We start from the raw sequence: 21233 nt of genomic DNA, 5'->3' as shown, positions 1-21233 counted from the left end.
GGAAGGCACCCAGGAGGCATCCTAATAGTTGCCCGAACCATCTCAACTGGCTCCTTTCGATATGAGGGAGCAGCGGCTCTACTCCGAGCTCCCTCCGGATGTGCAAGCTCCTCACCCTATCTCTAAGGCTGAGCCCAGACACCCTATGGAGGAAACTCATTTCAACCACTTGTATCCGCGATCTCACCCTTTCAGTCACTACCCAAAGCTCATGACCATAGGCGACGGTTGGAACAAAGATTGACTGGTAAATTGAGAGCTTTACCTTCCGGCTCAGCTCCTTTTTCACCACAACGGTCCGATACAACATCCGCATTACTGCTGATGCTGCACCAATCCGTCTGTCAATCTCCCGCTCAATCCTACCCTCACTCATGAACAGGATCCCGAGATACTTGAACTCCTTCACTTGAAGGCAACAACTCATCCCAAACCCAATCTGTGGAAACTTTTTTTGAGATTTTGTATCAAGTGCTTTTATTTTTCATTTCCTTCTTCCAACACTGCAAAGAGGGGATGCCGTTATGCTCCAAGTGATAATTCTTCCATATAAAGGAAGTTCAAATCAAGTCAAATATTTCTAAATGGAGTCAATCTCTGCAAAAACCAAACATTACAACGGATGCCAGACAGGTAGATTCCAGCACTAACTCACCAAGATAGTTTCTGGTGGGATTTGTTTCTCTAATGCTGATGGTAGTGGCTCCAGCAGGGATGATGAACATCTGGTTGTAGCCTGAGAAAAGGGGAAGATGCAACACCTTTTAGATAGTGAAAAGTTACAGCATTTAGTACAAAAGCTATTTTAGATCCCAGATGTGTTATGATTGTGTATGTGTCGATGCTCAACACTTCCAGGGTAAGGGTTTAGATTTGTACTAGAGCAACCATACGAGATAATGGTTTTCATGGCTTGGTACTTCATTGTGCTTTGTTCAAAGGAGTCTGCAAGGAAAAGTATGATTTCAAACTGCTAAATTTGCATTCTTGAAAGGTTGACACATGCTCTTATTCAGCATACAGGTATTGTGTCTACACTATGTCTATACATTCTCTAGAAGGTTGTACAGCCGCTTTTAAACAAGACTACAAAATAGACTACCAGACACAAATGTATATAAGTGGGCCAAAACTGCCACATCTCACAGTTTCAAGGAGCAACCTGGATCTTGAACCCATGATCACGTCAATGAATTTCTCTTGAAAATCTAGTAGTGAGGGACCATGTGTGAACATTGCACCCCTACCTGTAGGCAGGTTGCGCACAGAGAAGCTGTTTCTGACGACTTGGCAGGACTGTCCATTGCCCCCACACTGTAGGCAAGGGTCTTCCTGCTGAGCTGACTCCAACATGTTATCACAGCCCAGTCGCTACACAACAGGAAACATACACATGGGTTGTTAGCAGGGTGGATGTGCCTCATAGATCGATAGATGAGATAGATAGATAGATAGATAGATAGATAGATAGATAGATAGATAGATAGATAGATAGATAGATAGATAGATAGATAGATAGATAGATAGATAGATAGATAGATAGATAGATAGATAGATAGATAGATAGATAGATAGATAGATAGATAGATAGATAGATAGATAGATAGATAGATAGATAGATAGATAGATAGATCGATCGATCGATCGATCGATCGATCGATCGATCGATAGATAGGCTTTCTTTCTGTCTTTCTTACTTACCTACTTACTTACTTACTTACTTACTTGCTTAATTTGAGATTTTGAGATTCTTTATTGATCCCCGTCGGGAAATTATGCTCTGTATTAAATCCATCCTCGCTGTGTAGCTAGGAGCAGTGGGCAGACCAGCACAGACAGGAGTATTAACCCTAACATGCATGTCTTTTTGATGGTGGGGGAAACCGGATCACCTGGAGAAAATCCACCGCAGACACGGGGAGAACATGCAAACTCCACACAGAGGACGACCTGGGATGACCCCCCAATGGACAACTCCTGGGTTAAAACCCAGGACCTTCTTTCTGTGAGGCGACAGCGCTAACCACTGTGCGACCGTGCTTACTACTTATGTACGTATTTCTTACTTACTTACTTACTTACTTACACTTCCCTACTTACTTCCCTACTTACTTACTTGCTTACTTACTTACTTTGACAAAACCTTTATCCAAACCACAGTGTTCAATTAAAACCTGGCCGCGGACACAGCAGACAAATCATAATCTTTGCAGATGAACACCAACTTGGCAATTCACAATGAAAAAAGACACCATGTGAAAGGCAGTGGTCCAATACCAGAGCAGCGGTTCCTGGGGCCAAACCTATATAAAAATGCTGAACTGGAAATAAAGGGTTTGGGAGCGTGGCACAACAAAAACGGAAATCGAGCGTTTAATGAATCTTTCAAAAACCAGGGCACCAAATGTAATAACAGGTTATAATGGGTTATAGTGGGTTATAGTAGGTTTCCAAATATAACGACGTGAGGAAAGAACGGAGTTTGGACAACACCTACACGCAAACTAGCAAGCAAGCAAAGTTTTACTTGTATAGATGACAGACACGTGAGGGTGGAGGTTAGATAAGGGACCGCTTCACAGAGTAAAGGGTAGCAGTTTGCTGTTATCACAGAGTGTCTTTGGTCAGAAGCTACTCCGATACGACGCTACAGCAGGATGTAGCTACTCCTGTCTCGCTGCTTTGTCCCAGTGACTCTGCTTACTTCTCTAGGCTTTTCACATATGAGTCTGCATGGTGCTGCATCCTAGTTTATAGTGATTTTTTCTGATTCTATATTGTCGTGTTTTTTGTTTTTTTTAATTCTCTTTATGAGTTCGATTCCTACCTTACAGACTCCATCCACACAGATGTCCCTTCGGCCGGGGTGGCAGGGCGTACCGTCAGCCACGGCGCTGCGGTGGCGGTAGTAGAAGTTCTCCCCCCTCGGCATGCAGTTCAGCTCACATGGGTTCTCAGCTGTTGGAGTTGGGGGCATTGTGTTGTCAGTTTAGGATTTTTTTTTTTTTGTACCTTTATCGGATAAGACGGAGACGAGGCCGGTGGAAAGGACGGGCGGGGTGGAGAGGAAAGAGGGGAAGACACGCAGCAAAAGGCCCAGGTCAGTTTCTGACCCAGGACGTTACACTTGATTTAGTAAACTGGGTGAGCCACCAATGGGCTGCTAGTTTTGTTGTCCCTTTGCGCTAATCGTTGTTTGTGTGTGTATATAGTATTATATGTCACATGTATACATGCCATATATGTACATGTATGTGTATAATGTGTATATATTTGCGCCTAAATCTGGTGTATTTTTTTCCCATTTTTCTCCCCAGATGTACTTGGCCAATTACCTCACTCTTCAGAGCCATCCTGGTCTCTGCTCCACCCCCTCTGCTGATCCGGGGAGGGCTGCAGACTACTACATGCCTCCGCCCAATACATGTTGAGTTGCCAGCCGCTTCTTTTCACCTGACAGTGAGGAGTTTCGCCAGGGGGACGTAGCATGCGGGAGGATCACGCTATTCCCCCCAGTTCCCCCCCAAACCGGTGCCCCAATCGACCAGAGAAGATGCTAGTGCAGCGACCAGGACACACATCCACATCTGGCTTCCCACCCGCAGACACAGCCAATTGTGTCTGTAGGGACGCCTGACCAAGCCAGAGGCAACACGGGGATTCGAACCGGGATCCCCGTGTTGGTAGGCAACAGAATAGACCACTATACTACCCGGACGCCCTAGGTGTAGCTATTACTTCTGCTAGAAAAGATTCAAGGTAATGCTGGTGGAAAGACACATGGCATCACAGTATTCTGGTTAACATGTGGTAGTTTCATACATCTTCTTAGCTGTTCAGGCCCTTTTTTCTGACTAGTGTAGTACTCAGTATGGTATGGTTGAATATTTTACTGCAAAATACCCGCTATCTGTTGATTTTTCCCATTGGTAAAGTTTCGCTTTACCAATGGGAAAACTGAATTCCTTTACTTACTTGCCTACAAAACTTAAGATATTCTCAGACATTCTACTTTAAATGTGACCGACTGACTTTGCGATACGCTGAACCATCAGCCCAAACCAGCATTGCTCTCCTCTGCCTGGTTACTGACCTCCGTAGTAGGGCAGCCACTTGTAGAGTTTCCCCTGGAAGTTGGTTCCATCAAACTCAGAGCACTGCTCCTCTCGGAAATCCCGGGACCCCTCTGGGCAGTCCTAGAAGATCAGAAAGGTCAAATGTCAGGGGGTCATAGAGGGTCGCTGTGCAATTTGAGCAGAGATGCATTGTAGGGTTTTGGAAAGGATAAATATGGCTTTTTTATTCTGCATATATATATATATATATATATATATATATATATATATAATGTGTGTGTGTTTGTGTGTGTATATATATTCTATTGTAAAGTTGATTTGTAGAGGGTTTAATCACAGTTATGGTCTCAAAGAGCTTTACTACGCCCACAAGTGAAAAGTGAAAACAGGTAGACACAGTAAAAAAAAAAAAAGTCTTTCCAAGAAAACGACTCGCAATTTTCTATGCCCCATTTTTTTTATCCTTTGCATTTGCTTTTTTTTCTCTACTTTTTCTAGTGTGAAGCACATTGCATTGTATCTTCATTCAAGTTCCTGGGTACCACTATCTCCAACACACTAAAATGGGGCAACAACATCACCACACTAGCTAAAAAAGCATAGCAGCGGAGGTCCTCCGGGTCACACTTTTTTTGAAGGGGTGTGCATAAGACTGACATGACATGTCATAACCATGACATGTCATGTCATGAACATGAAGGAACATTTACAACTGTTGTCATTAACTGTCATTCAGGCAATTATGTCATTTTAATACTACATTGACATTGTTTGAAATTTCTTTTTTGCAGCAGCCCGAGTGGGACCAAGCCGCTCGATTTCATATATTTTGTGCATCTGTAGCTCGAAAACAAACATCTCAAATGTTGTATTGTATATCATATTGTGTATTGTATATTGTGTATTGTGTATTATGTTGCATTGTATAGTGTACGTCTTGTATGCACTGTTGTACTGCACACTATTGTACTGAGCTGCATGAAGGACACCAGGTAAAATTCCCAGTGCATACTGGGAATTTTACTGTACCTTGGTGAACAAAGGTGAGTCTGATTCTGGTGGAAAATATGTGCTGTGTCAATAAAGTCAGACTGACTGAGTCAAACAATACAGAAAAATACACATTCTTGTCCAGGATGGCGTACTTTGCTCAGCAGTGTGAGCCCAGGACACGGTTCTGGTGTAATACTGTGTGATACTCAAACACAAGAGACTCTGACATCTTGTCCAGCCGTTAGGTGGTTGTCTCTCTCGTTCGTCGTTGTGACAGTTACTGCTCTACCACAGGCAGAAGCGCGATGGCCACACCACACGGGTCATAAATTTTGAAAAAATGTGGCAAAAATGACATAAAGCTTCACATTTTAAAGATGTCAGGACGTCGGCAGAGAGAAGAGCCTGTTGACAGTGAGAAGGGTGGAGATAGGGGGTGTGAGCAGAGGGATTTTGGGGAGACGTCGCTCACCTGGATGTTACAGGAACGGTACGACTTGTTCGGGCCCACGCAGTTGTTTCCTCCATCGGTCCTGCACAGCAACCGGGGGTAGCATAATGATCAGTTTCATGGAAGTAACTGTCTCTCACATACAGTCTCACATCACATGATATCATTGCAGCCGGGGCGATGAAAAGGGCATTCGGTAATTCTGGAATTTCTTCCTATAGCAGGAAAATAGAGGAGCCGGATGCTCATCAGTGATGTCATGTAAATTCACAGTATTCAAAGTGGTGCTCCGTTTGCAGATGAGTAAGAGACCGGCTGCGTAAGACATCTATAAACCCAGTGGGTGTCATCACGATCAGGTGTGGCACCTTCTCCATTGACGTAGCTTGAATTGTTTTAATGAGCTTCATTCGGCTGCACACACGTGACTCACACTGTTAGCATTATTGCGTCATTTTTGTGAGGCGAAAATACAAAAAATTTTGGCTGCAATAGTCTGTATGTTTCACACATCGGGTTTGACTGTGGCCTTACAACATCCAAAAAACAACAAAAGAAAACCCAAGAGAAAAAATAAAATAAAAACAACTGATCAAAACCAAAAGACAAGCTGGCAGTTGGTTTGCGAGCATATATAGACAGAGAGCTGTTTTATATTTTTATCACAGCCCAATCTGTTTTTACACAGAATATGTATTGAAGGAAATGGAGCTGGAGATGCAGGGCAAAGTGCTCTGGTCTGTTCATGGCCGTGGAAACTATGAGGGGTCGTACAAGCCATAATTCATTCTGGCCTTCCCATACACATACATTCTCTTTTCACTCTCTATTTTCACTCTCACACACACAAGAAGAAGAAGAAGAAGAAGAAAAAAACAAGTTTTCAGTGGCCTAATCAGCGCTGTGGAGCCAAACGTCTTGCAAACATCCACACACGCGGCAGTAAACCGTGAGATGGCGTGGTTGTTTTCCCACCCTCCCCTGCAGCCATGCAGATAACTCATGATTAAGTCACCCCTGAGTAATTACCGTTCCCTCCAGGCCTCGGTTCGAGATGTGCTCCTCCCAGCATGCCAACACTGGAACATGAACGTGTCAAAACAGTCATTCACAGCATCCAGCCATCAACCTCTGCACCAAAAAAAAAAAAAACCTCCTCACCTACCAACATTTTAGAGCAATGGTCTGAGCACCATTTCAATTGTGAGATGCTGAAAAAGAGAACGGCGTTCTCTGAAGATGATTGACAATAAGTGCTTTTTATGGAAGAGTTGGTAACACTTTCTATGAAGCCTGCATCTATAACGCCCTATAAGCATCTATAATGCCCTATAAGCATCTTTTGCATCTATAACGCCCATACTTTCTTATAATGTGTATTACAGTGATTAACAACTATGGCTGAAGATTGTGAAATAGCACTGAAGTCTCATTATGCATCTCTACAAAACTTCAGCAGAACAAGTTGGCTATGATGCATTACGACATTTGACAGATAAACAGGCTAATGATGACATACTTATAATGCATAAATCAGTTTTAAATTGACATAATGTATCATAAAGGTGGTTATGAGGTGTTGTGAGGGCGTATACATGGTTATAATGAATCTTACAATGACTTATAGCTACACTTACAGGGCGTTATAGACGCTTATAGGGCTTTATAGACGCAGCTTCATAGAAAGTGTTACCGAAGAGTTTGTAACTTAAGCACCTGATTGACACAGTGATGACCCCTGACCAACCTCACTTTTGCAAACTGGATCTTCTATCATTGGGATATATCAGGTGACAAGCTTCAGGCGACGTTTTCATTTTTAAAGTGAATGTCTCACCGTGCACTATCGAAATCTTTTAACTGGCAGGACCTTAAGCACAGTGACTCAGTATTGAGTCTAATCGTGCCATGTGATGGTGCTAATTCTGACTAATCGGGTAGACGAGACTAAACAGAGTTCATCCAAGTGGGTAGAAGCATTGAGCTGGTCTCTATTCACATGCCCTGCTTACTCATAGTTCAACCGAAAGAGCATCACTAACAATCTGACAGACAGACAGATAGCGGATAGATAGAGCGACTGGCTGACTCACTGCCTGGCTTCATGGCTGCCTTGGCATCACTTCCAGGATCTAAATGGCACGCTGTCAGTGGAACCACATCAAGTGGTGTCATTAGAAATGGAGGAAACCCATTATTTTTACTAACTTGTGTTTTCCCCCCGTGCACTGGGCAACAACTCTGCCCTGGCTCCCTTTAATCACCTCTTGGGGAACTCAACACCCCTGCATTTAAGAGGGAACTGTCTCCTTTTATCAAGATGTGTTTTCAAAGAGGTGTTCTTTCACACTTTGCCTCCAAACACATGTAACAAAATCATACAAGCGCAACCGTGCTGGAGAACAGCCCAGAGATATGTCGAAATAATCATTACATGTTCTGCCCTTGGGGCAATCCTTCCTTTGCCGCCCAATGGCTGTTTGTTTTTAAATGTAAAAAAAAAAAAGTGCTTAGTTTTTCATTTTCACCAAACCTCTTTCTGCTATGTCTCATTTCTTCAACCACACCCATCGACAGCTAGCAATTTTTGCGTCTGGCTAGATTGCAATCACAGCATAAACGGCCGACTTGTGTCTTCGTGTGAAGCATCTTGGCTTGGCCAGATAAAAGGCAAATAGACAATGTAATCACGTAAACAGACAGGGTCGGACACGTTTTATACACCCATCAGCCAAACCATTAAAACCACTGACAGGTAAGCGAATAACATTGATTATCTCATTACAATGGTACCTGTCAAGGGGTGGGATATATTAGGCAGCAAGTGAACAGTCAGTTCTTGAAGTTGATGTGCTGGAAGCAGGAAAAATGGGCAGGCGTAAGGATTTGAGCGACTTTGACAAGGCCCTAATTGTGATGGGTAGACAACTGGGTCAGAGCATCTCCAAAACGGCATGTCTCGTGGCATCTTCCCAGTACAGTGGTCGGTACCTGCCAAAAGTAGTGCAAGGAAGGACAACTGGTGAACCAGCGACAGGGTCATGGGTGCCCAGGGCACATTGATCTGTGTGAGGAGCAGAGGCTAGCCCGCCTGGTCTGATCCCACACAAGAGCTCAAATTGCTGTACCCAAAGTTAAAAAGGAGTCAGCTGGTGGCAGCAGGGCCTTTTCCTGTCGGGCCCCGTTCTTGTGGAATAACCTGCCTGCTGCCATCAGACAATCAGAGTCTGTTGAGTCCTTTAAATCCAAACTTAAAACTCATCTTTTTGCCTTAGCTTACAATTAGTTGCCTTTAAGTTGAGTGCTTCATGACCTGTACTATATGGCGGGTTGGATTCTGTCTCAATGAATTCCCCAAGCATTGACCAGCTGATGAGATTATAACGTATAGATTATTGATTATTGCAATTGTTCTCTTCTCTCTCACATGTCATTCTCTCTCTGAATGAAATCTTTTCCTGTCTCATCCCCCGTGTATGGGAATGGTGTGATGTGAATGGTCTGATGTGAGTCTCTCTCCCATGCGCATGTGTAGTCTGTCCTCTCAGGTCTCCATGGTGATGGTGATCGCCACCCGGACGCTGCTTTTGCATCTTCCCCACTACATTCTTGATGTATCTTATAAATCCATACCATTTTGTTATCCTCTTTCAATGTTATATCCCTCTACTTCTCCGATGTGTGAATAATGTCTTTTCTCGTCTCTTCTTGTCCTCCTGCCAGGTCTACATGGTGATGGTGGTCGCGTGGCTCAGGTCCTGGGCTGTTCCGGTGGCATCTGGACACTGCTTGGCATCCTCCTCATCATATTCTCCATATACGTATCTTATAATTCCATTATAATTCTGTTGTCCGGTTCCAGTGTTGTATTCTGTAAATTGTGTTCTGTTCTGTACACACAACATCCACTGCACATCTGTCTGTCTTGGGGGGAGGAAGCCTCCTCTGTTGCTCTCCATGAGGTTTCTTCCTATATACTCTCTCTGTTAACGGGTTTTTTTTTAGGGGCTAGTTCCTTATCCGATGTGAGGGTCAAAGACTCCAAGGACAGGATGTTACATTGCTGTAAACCTCCCTGAGGCAAATGTGTAATTTGTGATATTGGGCTACACAAACAGAATTGACTCGACTCGACATGTGAGTCACACAGAGCAGAACTCATAGAGGCACCTACCCTGCATCAGGAGTGGGTGCGGAGAAACTGTCGGGGGATAGGCACTGTTCTCCTCATCGTAAATGCACATCCCTTTATGAAGTACAAGAGGCAACACGCCGGCTGGATTCCAGCAACTGTGCTTATGAATGCAAAGCTCACAGCCGTGGCTGGAGAAGGACAGGGTGAGCGTGACCTAGTCCCCCGCCACTCCCTCGCCCAGTTGCGCTTGCTCAGATGCGATGAAACACGAGAGACACAACACAAACATAACTTGCGCAACGAGCCCAGACACGGGCCTCGCGGCAGTTATGAGGGAATGATAACAAATACTACGGAGGTCAATGTGCGATACCAAGCATATTTTTGGTTTTTGTTGAACCACCTTTTCTTTTTTTCTTAACCCGCCTCCAACCATCCATGGAAGCAAAGACATGTTCACTTTCCATCCTACCCCCTTCAGCAGCTGGCAGACCACACCCATCACCGAGGAGCCCTTTTCATGCTGAACAGCCACTCCCTTCAGTCTGTTCTGGGGGGGGGGGGAAGGGGAAGCCCACACTGACTTAACTCCAGGGCTTTCTTTGTCAGTCGTGCACACAAAAAAAAAAGCCCTTGTGCACTTCACTGGCTTTGTGCGTCAGCGTTTGTGTGTTCAAACAGTTACCTTTGTTTGTCAAGGGACAGGATCGAATGTGCGTGTTTCTGCAGATGCGTGTGTGTCCCGGGCGTACGCACACATGCCCCCTGATTTGCAGGTGTGTCGAGAAGTGTGCATGGGCACGTGCGTCTCCACATGGGTGTATCAGCACATTTGGCGGAGAGACACGCGACAATTACCTCTGAGTGATGCAGCGCCTTGTTCTCGTGGTCACGCCGCTGCCACAGCTGCGGCTGCACTCTCCATAAGGCCCCCATGAGTCCCAGTAGTCCCCACTAGGTACCTGGACACACAAACACACACACACACACACAAGAACTTCAGAACATTCGGGTGCAGCAACTTTTCTCGGCCAGCTCGTCTGAGTGAATTCAACATACAGCATGATGTTTTGTGTGTGCGTGTTGATTTTTTTCAGAAGGGGAATTGAATCTGAACTCTACTTGCTATCCCCCCCCCCCCTTTTTTCTGTCCTGGTCGCTGCTCCACCCTGCCCATCCGTGGAGGGCTGCAGACTACCACATGCCTCCTCCGATACATGTGGAGTCGCCAGCCGCTTCTTTTCACCTGACAGTGGGGAGTTTCACCAGGGGGACGTAGCGCGTGGGAGGATCACGCTATTCCCCCCCAGTTCTTCCTCCTCGAACAGGGGCCCCGACCGACCAGAGGAGGCGCTAGTGCAGCGACCAGGACACATACCCACATCCGGCTTCCCACCCGCAGACATGGCGAAATGTGCTGTATTGATTTCAGATAAATCGAGAGAGAGAGAGAGAGAGAGAGAGAGAGAGAGAGAGAGAGAGAGAGAGAGAGAGAGAGAGAGAGAGAGAGAGAGAGAGAGAGAGAGAGAGAGAGAGAGAGAGAGAGAGAATGAGAGAATTTTGGAGATACTTCTCCATACCACTTAATTTGTATGAGAAACACCTCAGTCCTATTTGTGTTCTTTGACTTTGCAGATGAAATGAAGTGTTGAGAAGAACATTTTGGGTGGTCTGGTCTGGGACGTTACCATAAGTGCCGGGGCTATTAACAGCTGAAGGAGAACCAGAGACAGCAGCATCTTCACTTCTTTTTCTAAAGAGAGAGAAAAGACATCCAGAGTTAGTCATTATGACTAATTAGGGTTGTTATGTGCTGAGAAATCTTTTTTCAGGGAACATGCCGGGGCAGCGATCCTGGCACCAGACATGGCTGTGAGACACAGAGGCGAACGTGCATGGCAATTCACTGGGCACAACTAGATGTTGCAAAGTAAATCCATCAACTTGAGGAAGTTCCCGAAACCTCCCCGAGCAATGCTGCCCTGAGCACGAGCGGCGCATCTCGAAGGAACGAACAAACACTGTCTTAGAATAAAATGGCTCCTGTATTTGTTTTTTAAGGGGAGCCTCTGATTTCGATGGTGTCACAACTTCTGCCGTCAAATATGATCCATGATGTATCGAAGGCTGGAGGTACAGATGTATTTGGGCAGATCCTCTTAACTGAGTTAGATCTTCTGCTGTGTGAGGAGCAGCTGGTAGGACAGGATGCTCCCAGCTCAGAAGCCAGCACGCGGCCTTAAAGATCTGTCGGAAATAAGTGGGGAAAGCACGTGACACCGCACATTTTGTGTAATAAAACTTGAGTGGGTACAGACGACGAATAATTCAATATGGTGCCGAGAACAGAAGGCACCTTTTGATACCGGAGCGAATTCAGGGGGCAGCCGGCAACCGCCGCAGCCAGGACGCGAACACGCGTTCTCCGCACCAGTCGACTAAAGGGTCCGAGCCGTTAGCCCGGGGCTAGCGAGTCTAGTCATCCGTAGTCGGTATACTACCTTAGCAACAGTTTTAAACCAATCCTGGGCTCTCTGACAGTAACACACGTGGCAGTTTGGGATAACTTGTTTCTGTCATTTTTGGGGCAACTTGTCACGTAATGATTTGTGAGGACAACCAATGTAGACCTGCCAGGCCCAAGCAGAGCATCATCCCGGTCCGGCTCGGTTCTACCAGAACCATCAGTTTGTGGAGTTAGAAAACAACGAGACAGGAGACGTGAGAGTAGACGTAGTCGAGGTAGTTTACTAGCTCCAACTTAGCATGCCATACATTCGACAACGACGCTGAACTGAGAACCGGAAGCGGAAGTGGATTATCTGACCCCTCGCCTCTTCCCTTAAAGGTACACCGTCCTCTTAGGTGAATGTCTCACGTTATATAGATGTGGGTCACCACAAGTTCACCTTTGCCCCGTTATGCCAACGCTGACTGACATCCGGTGTTGAACGTCTCCTACCTGCCTGTGGTCCTACCGATGCTTATTGCGCAGAGGCGTCGCTCCCACAGAAACGCACCTCAACGAAATAAAACAGAAATTAAACGACGGGCAACGTTCACGTTTTGCTTGTTAACTGTAGTGCACTGACTTCCGGTTTCGACTGCAGCGGTCATGCCAGTTTCCTGTTTGTTGGCGTGTGCTGTTGACAACGGCATATTTTTCGCGATGCCTGCGAGATTTACCACGGATAAACGTCAACGACGTGTTATTGACATTTATTTGCCATTGTCCATAGCACACGGCAACAAACAGGAAACTGGTATGACCGCTGCGGCAGAAACCGGAAGTCAGTGGACTACAGTTATGCACAGAGCCGATTGGCTTAAATTTTGAATTTGAAATAAAAAAAAGCCATGGTTCAGTCTGAGTTGGCTGTGATTTCTTTCTTTTTCTTTTCTTTTCTTTTTTTTGTTTGGATGAGTAATTAAATGCCAAAATTTCCCCCGCAAAGTGTGATGACTTCCCCGCCGATGGGGCATGTTGTCACAACTGCACACTCCCCTATTTAGCAGTTGATGGCTCCATATATATCAGTACAGAACATATCACCACATCTGTAATACACATAAGTACACGGGAATGTGGCAGAGACAATGCTGGGGAGTAATAAAGTGATGCAGCCTGCCAACACGTGGCCTGCGGCCATCGTAACAGCGGCGCAGTTTGTGACAAGCAGCCAACAACCCGCAAAGGCTCCTCTTCCGAAAGCGTCACCTCTCTGCCCACGCAAACTGACAGTAACACAACGGTGGGTCTGTTCACCCCCACACGAGCACAAAATGTGCTTCTGTGACTCGGCAGAAAATGTTGAGAAGGGGACCACGTTTTGGAGCGTTCCCATCTATCTCTGAGACCCTGAGAGTGCCGGCACCGTCACTCTCGACACCAACCGCATCTACGCGCAGACTCCTCCATCTCCACCCCCCGGTTGTGTTATTTGGGCTCGATGTGCGCGTTTTCTTGCGCGCTGCTCGCTTTCCAGGAGCTCTTATCAAGGCACAGGGAGGCTGTCCTGTCCTCTCGTATGGCGGGGCTGCAGGGGGGCTGCTCCCTCATATGTTCGGCCCGGGTACCAAAATGACCCCCAAAGTCAAGATGGTCTGACCACACTCGCCAACGTGATGATCTTTACCACCAGATCCCCCACACGCTGAGCCAGCCGTCCACACCCCCCAAGTTCGTCGTTATTGCTCATGTCAGTGGCCGGCGGGTCCTCGAGGGGTCTGGTGCGCCAAACCTGCAAAGCAGTCCGCGAGCCCACAACCCAGCGCAACCTTTCACCTCTCAGCACCCCTCCTCAGCCTTGGCACAGCGCGCAATTACAACCGGAGACCGGAGACCGGAGCCCGGCGGATGCGCTACACGCCAAGTGCAACGTCGTGTTTATTCGCACGCAGACTGGTGAGACCGGGTCGGGAAACCGGAGACGCAAAATAAGCTGGAAGATACGTCGGTTTGACTTCCTGTGTGAATATCTGCTGAACCCTGCAAAAAACTTGTCCAATGCTGTATGGAGTCCCCAGCTCGCGTAGGCGGCTGCAGACTAAGCAAACAGAGCTTAAGCGTCTGCTATTACAAGCTGTTATCCAACCACATTCACACTTATCATCCACCCCGTTTTACTGCGGGCAGGCTGCGTCTTGTGCCCCGCATGCCCTGCGCGGAGTGCCGGGCTCACAGGAGGAGACGCATACAGCCCAGCAGCGGTCAACACGCACATCTACACGGACACACGGACGCGCTCACACGGTGCGTCTCGAACCGAACCCCGGGCGGCGAGCAGCAAGACGATCGGCTGGGCCAAAGGCGGCGCGCAACGCCGGGCGCCGATGTTGCACTTGTGGCGCCTTCAACGGCGAAAGCGCTCGTTTCTGACGCGGGGTCCCGGGCGCAGTGCGTAAAACCGAGGCGTCGCAACCAAACGCGGCTCAAGGAACGAGCGGTAACAGGACGCATCAACCGCGGTGACCTGACTTACCTGCCAGCGTCTTCCCTGAACAGGCGGCTTGTCGGAGTGAGAACAGCTGGTGGGTCCTCGCGGTGCCACGGCACGGAGAGAGGGAGAGGGAGCGAGAGGGAGAGCGAGAGAGAGAGAGAGAGAGGCGGTCGTTTCGCTCCTCGACTTGGATGTGTGTGAAATGTCTCGGTGCGTCCCTCTGAAGGAGCTGTCGTTATATGAGGAGGGCTACTTTTTTGGCCGGGATTCCCCCCCCCCCCTTTCCTCTCCTCTCTTATTTTCAACAGGAAAGAGTGTGTGTGTGTGTGTGTGAGTGGGGGGGGGGGGGGTCCAGCCATAGTGGAACCTCTCTCGCCACGGCTCCTAAACCACTGCGCATCCAAGGCAATTACAGTGCCCCGGTGATATAAAAAACGGGGGAGGGGGGGGTTTGGATCGGCTTTCTTTTCCCTGGAGGCTATAATTGAGACCATAAAAATAACAGTTAATCAACATGTTCGCTTGTCGTATAGGATAACCGTAAGCATGGGCTTCTGAAAGGTTTATTTCCACTTTGCTTTTAGCCAACGCATCATTATCATGCGCTCGCCTGGAGCCAGGGGCGTAGCACAAAATTCTGGGCCCTAAATATAAGCGGTCTCCGTGGGCCCCTTTCCTCGTTTGACTCTCACGCATCACTTTTGTGAGTTCTAGTATACTGTATATTATTGTAATGTGCACGGGTAAATAGACTCGCTAGCCCTTGGCTAACAGGTCGGACCCTTTAGTCGACGGGTTAACGTGGTCGCCCGTGATGCGGGAGATTCGGGTTCGCGTCCTGGCTGCGGCGGTTCCCGGGCTGCCACCCGAATTCGCTACGTTGGTTACAACCACAGAACATGAATCTCACTTAACCTTTCTTTGGGAAAGACGTGACTCTGTGCTTGTGCTTGTATCAGCAGCCACACGCGGCAGGACTAGATGAGCTGCATTGAGAGACGCTCGTGAGGGGCGGACTAAACCATTTTTCACCTTTTGTAAGGAGTGAGAGGGGCCTCGGAGAGCCTCCACTCTTTTCTTTAAGACCCTCAACCCATGTATTGAACCAGTTTTAACGGAAGTTATGACGCTAGTTAGAAATAGAAATTTGCAAACCAAAACAAACTTTTAATTCCAGGCTTCCCGAGCCCCTCCCTTCTGGGCCCTGGTAGCCCCCCCACTACGACGCCGCTGCTTGGAGCTGCAGTCTGGGACGATCATCCAGTCATCTCCCCCACTGTGCAGTGTGCACAGATCCTAATGGAAATGGAAATATGGCAATATGATTATTTTCATCTTAAATGTGCTGCCTCTTTATGTTAGACGATATATATATATATTTATATATATATATATATATATATATATATATATATATATATATATATATATATATATATATAAAACCTGTAGGTTGCTGAATGCATGCAGAAAAAATAACAACCACGCAGTTGGAGTCCCATAACACGTGCAAGCTAAACGACCCATTTAAGTCGCTGGTTCGTTTGTATGTCTTCAAAAACCGCGCAACCCAAAAATAACACTTGCTGGGGATGTCTGAGTGAATGAAATCTTTGCACAATGCATGCTCACGCGTGAGATTTGCTACGTAACAAGTGGGATAAATGGTCCTTTGGGACTTTAAGGGGAAAACCGCCATTACCAAAACGAGGGCTATGTTTAGGAAAATGCCACCAAATGTATCCCTAAAACGTTATTTCGCCTCTCCTCTTTTTTCGGGGGTGTTTTTTTTATTTATATATATATATATATATACAGAGAAATCACTCCCATGGAAGAAGAAGAAGAGCCGCTCAACAGAAACTGCAATTGTGGTGTACCCGGCGGTAAAGGAATAACTGTACTCCTCTTGCAATAACTCTGTACCGTTACCACGTGAAAGGACCTCTGGTTTTCATCCGCACGGGGTGTGACGGGAGACCGGAGCCTCGGCCGCCTCAAGACGCTTTCAAATGTAAACACAGTGGCGTGGGGAAATTATTTGGGGGAGCCAAGTGAGACCAGATCTCTAATCTGTGTCCCTTTTTTTGGGAGGGGGGGGGTGTTTTAATCTCGCCGTTTTAACAGCCAGCGTAATGTAGCTTGATGAGCCATTAGAGCCCAGTATCATTTTACACAAAACTGTATCATTGCTGTAACGTGTATGGATAAGTAGACACGGTGGTCCTTAACTAACGTTGTCGCTCGCGGAGTGGGAAACACGGGTTCGCGTCCCGGCTGTGGCGGTTCCCGGACTGCCCCCCCCGAATTCGCTACATTGGTGTCAGAAGTGGGATGGTGAGGTCATCGGAAGCACGTGCGCCCAGATGCGTGAGGGAGGTGGTATGCTCCAGCGCGGGGACGCGCTTCCTGAAGGCGGGGGGTAGTAATGTAACGATCACGAATGACTAGACTCGCTAGCCCTTGGATAACGGGTCGGACCCTTTAGTCGACTGGTTAGCGCAGTCGGCCGTGGTGCGGGAGACCCGGGTTCGCGTCCCGGCTGCCCCCTGAATTCACTACATATAGGCTATACAATATTAACCAGTTACTCAGATGCACAGTACAAATTCCATAATGAATGTAAGAAGCATTCATTAACGAACTCTTTTCTTTTATGGTCACATCATAAAGTATCAGTAGGCTACATGTATCACTTACAAACCCCGTTGTATGTACTCTACATATGCAAATACTTTGCATACGTATCGCTTAGAACGACGCCAAATGTTCATTACACAACATGACCTGAGAGACTAACAATAAAATACCAGACCTGCAGAGGCTACAAACAAACACTATCTCATCTAGACAGGTAACCTGGCCCTATGGGGGCGCTGTCTGTGCTGCTCGTTCTCTGTGTAAAACAACCTCAATTAAACAACAGCTAAATCCAGTCAAGTAAGGCAAAATACATCTAAGCACTATAACCCCGTCAAAAATTGCACACATGGCTACATGGGCCGTTCGGTCAACACCAAACCCTCACAGGCCCGCCCACAGAAATGGCTGGGCCCTTGGAAAGGTCCAGTGAACCCCCCCCCCCCATCTGCTTTACTCGTATCAATGCATGCACGTGCTCTCGCTCATGTCAACTGAGTAGGACAGTAGTAGGACACACACACAAACACACACACACTCACACACCTTTAAAACGAGTGACTCAATATCCACTGACAGCTGATCACAGGCGTGCTTGCAGGTGTTATGAGCAATGTGATCCGGGCAATCAGCTTTCAGAATGCGACTGCTGGCACTGCTCAATAACTGGTAAATGGAGCGGTGTTTTCCAAAGTTGACATTCAGTCGGGGACAGATCATCCAGAATATCCCGCGCGGTCTTTGGTCCCAAACATTCACTGTAATCATCTCAGGTTCCCTTCTGCCCAAGCGCATCTTCTTCACAACATTTGAGTCATGAAACAACGCACCGTGGAGCTTAACAAGACAGTCGGTGCTGTTGTAGCTGAGATACACGTCTACGAGGCTTCACTTGCCGCAATTCTGTCATTTTCCACAGTAGAGGCCACGAAGCATGCACCGACATTGCTTGCACCTCTAGGTGGTGTGGCCTTCTTGTGCATTTCTGTGGAAGCATGCTGACTCAGGTCATTCTCACCTCCATGTGGCCAACTGAAAAGTCCCTGCGACATAAAGTACAGAAGGCTTTCGTCGAGTCACCGTTGACGGGCTTTTCTTTTTTGCAGGTTTACCCATATTTGCAGGTTAATCCATATCTCCACATAACACACCGACTGAACAGCACTAGACACTGCCAGAACTTTCTGTTTTTGAAGGGATTTACTGTACATGTACAACTGATGCGCGTGAGGGGGGGCTGTGATTGGATGATGTCAGGTGATCGTTCTCAACCGTCGTGATCAGCATTGCTGCTACTGCTGTTGTATCAGATTTGATACAACTGTGAGAGTGCCCTCTAGTGGTTAGAGTAGAGTAGCAGTCAATAAACGGGACAAGGGAGGTCACGTATGAGACAAATCAACGTGGCCCATATACGGGACAGTTGGCAACCCTGCCGCCCGCCTCCCCTGCTCGCTTGTCCTCAGCCAGCCTCACTCACTCCCTCGTCCTCCTGTCCCGCTCAGCTCAACTTTGCGAACCGCCATCCTGCTCAGCTCAGGTTTGCCATCCACCATTCAGCTCAGTGCAGCTCTGCTATCCACCATCGCTTCTCTACTTTCTGCCTTCATTCGTCACACCTTCGATTTCCAGCTTCATCCTCATCACTGTCTGACACTCTCTTCACCTTCAACACACTCTTGACATACTCTTCCTTCAGAATTACCCCTCCCCCATTTCTCCTCCCATCCATACCATGGTAGTTGTTTTTTTTTGGGGGGGGGGTTTATGGTAGAATTTGAACCAACATCCTGGTCTTACTCCCCTTCCACCTGGTCTCTTGCACAAACAGTACATGTATCTTCCTTCTCTCCATCATATCAACTAACTCACTCCCTTTACCAGTCAGTGCCAGCATTCAAAGTTCCGACCTCTCACCTCCACACTCCTCCCGCTGCCTCTGGACATGCCTTCCCCCTCTCCTTCACCCAACAGTATCATAGTTTGAATTTACACCCTGCTGGCCAATAGTACCGATGGCAGTTGTTGGTAACCCTGGGGCCTCAACCAATCTGGTATGGAAATCTGATTTATGATCTGCACATTTGATTTGGCAAAGGTTTTACGCCGGATGCCCTTCCTGATGCAACCCTCCCCATTTATCCGGGCTCAGGACCGGCACTAAGAATGCACTGGCTTCTGCATCCTCAGTGGCTGGGTTCTGGCCTTTGATGGACTGTTACTCTCTAAACTATACTTTATGGTAGTGTTATGTTAAATACTTGTAATTAAGGGGAGGGATCACCAAATAATGGATAGTTCGGGCTTAAAAACATCATATGGTATTGACTATGAGCTCATTTTATTCCTAAGGTAACTGCTGATTGGTTTCATAGAATACGTGTTCATTTGTCTTTTTGGACCTTGTGTTTTTTAAGGTTGGTTTAACAACCCACCCAACCCGCTCTTGGCTACACTCCTGCCCCATTCTTAATCGTTTTTTTTCAAAAAAATATATATTTTAAGATGAATTACGACGTAATGGCTCAGGTTGCCCGGGTGGCGTGGCGGTCTATTTCGTTGCCTACCAACACAGGGCTCGGAGGTTCGAATCTCTGTGTTACTGGGCGTCCCAACAGACATAATGGGCTAGGTGCACAAGCGGTCGTCATTAAAACTTCCGGGCGTCCTGGAGTGCATAGCCATTTCCGGTCAGATTTGTTGTGAGGAGAACGGATAGCTAGCTAGCTGTATCTTTCAAGATGAGCGTCTTCGGGGCAAAGAGGAGGCGACTGGTTACTTATCAGCGACAACTAGCTGCCACTGTTGTGTACCTAAGTGTGCTAACTCATCTTGGTATAATTCGACGATTAGCTTTCATAGATTTCCAGCTAACCCTGAGCTACGAGCCCAGTGGCTAGCTAAGATCCGTAGAGACGAGTTCACTCCTTCCGAGACTACTGGTGTCTGTAATCGGCATTTCAAGACAGGCGATGTAGTTATGGCTGGGGGACAGAAAGTACTCAACAAAGGTAGTGTACCATCTCTTTTTGCTTGGAACCAATATTCTACTCCAGCCCCAAGGCTCAATGTTTGGCAACGCCACCCGAGAGGCCCTTCCCCGGACATAGCGTTACCAGTCTCTGACTCCAACTCTAATATGGAAGAACGGGTACCCGATCACGACTACTGCATTACACCGGCGACCACCGTAAGGGCTGATCAGTTGGCTGAGGAAAAGGAAATGTGGAAAACGAAAGTACTGGAGCTGCAAAACTGTCTGGAAAGGTTGCAGCTACAGTCCCGTGTTGGTCTGCAACGTCTCGCAGGATCAGATGAGGACATTCGTTCTTACACAAGGTAAATGAACCATTTTCTGGAATATAAAATAAATTATGTGTCTACCGGTATGTACACTGCCCTGTGTTTACCGTAATAGAAAGAAGGTCTAATGTGCTTATCTTTTTATTCTTAGATTTGCATCATACAAGCATTTCTTGACCTTTGGCAACTGATAGAGCCAGCCGTAAAAACCAAGATGATAAGGGTCACCAGTGCTGCCTCTGGCAACTCCACTCAGCACAAAGCAACAGTAAGTTACGTTATGAGAATCAAATCCAGTGAAGAGAAATGATGGTCATTGTTGGATCCAATGTTGATGTGACGCATGTATGTGCGTGTACTGCATGTTGAGAATGGTTTGTGGTTACACACTCATGTGGGCAATAGGCACTATATACAATATACGATAGGGCATAGGCTACTGGGGCCAAGACTGCCTCAGCGTGATCATGGGTGAATAAGCAACATCTCTCTAGTGGCACTTTTTGGTGGTTTAATTGCTTTTACTGTCATGCTATTGCTGTTGTGATTTAACTGGTCGCTGCATGATAAAAACACAAAGCCCTTTTCATCTATTTTCACAGAAACTGGCACCCATTGACGAACTGCTGCTATTTTTGACGTACTTGCCTGTTGGCCTGCCTCTCAGAGATCTTGCCAAACGCTTTGACATTCAT

The 21233-nt window shown here is 46.9% G+C and overlaps 1 protein-coding gene across 1 annotated transcript in view; it reads right to left on the bottom strand.

The window, feature by feature from the left end:
• The window catches only part of paplna (papilin a, proteoglycan-like sulfated glycoprotein), a 61139-nt gene extending 39906 nt beyond the window's left edge, over window positions 1–21233 (bottom strand). Inside the window, exons 1-9 of the mRNA XM_056295447.1 lie at window positions 21183–21233; window positions 13770–13896; window positions 11344–11408; window positions 10514–10617; window positions 5542–5602; window positions 4094–4196; window positions 2828–2958; window positions 1248–1371; window positions 656–736 (exon numbers count right to left, since the gene is read on the bottom strand). Coding sequence (XP_056151422.1) covers window positions 656–736; window positions 1248–1371; window positions 2828–2958; window positions 4094–4196; window positions 5542–5602; window positions 10514–10617; window positions 11344–11408; window positions 13770–13896; window positions 21183–21233 — 847 coding nt within the window. The remainder of the gene's footprint in view (window positions 1–655; window positions 737–1247; window positions 1372–2827; window positions 2959–4093; window positions 4197–5541; window positions 5603–10513; window positions 10618–11343; window positions 11409–13769; window positions 13897–21182) is intronic.

Source organism: Lampris incognitus, chromosome 16, assembly GCF_029633865.1.
Source record: "Lampris incognitus isolate fLamInc1 chromosome 16, fLamInc1.hap2, whole genome shotgun sequence".
Lineage (NCBI taxonomy): Eukaryota > Metazoa > Chordata > Actinopteri > Lampriformes > Lampridae > Lampris > Lampris incognitus.
This window is presented reverse-complemented; position numbering and strand designations above follow the sequence as displayed.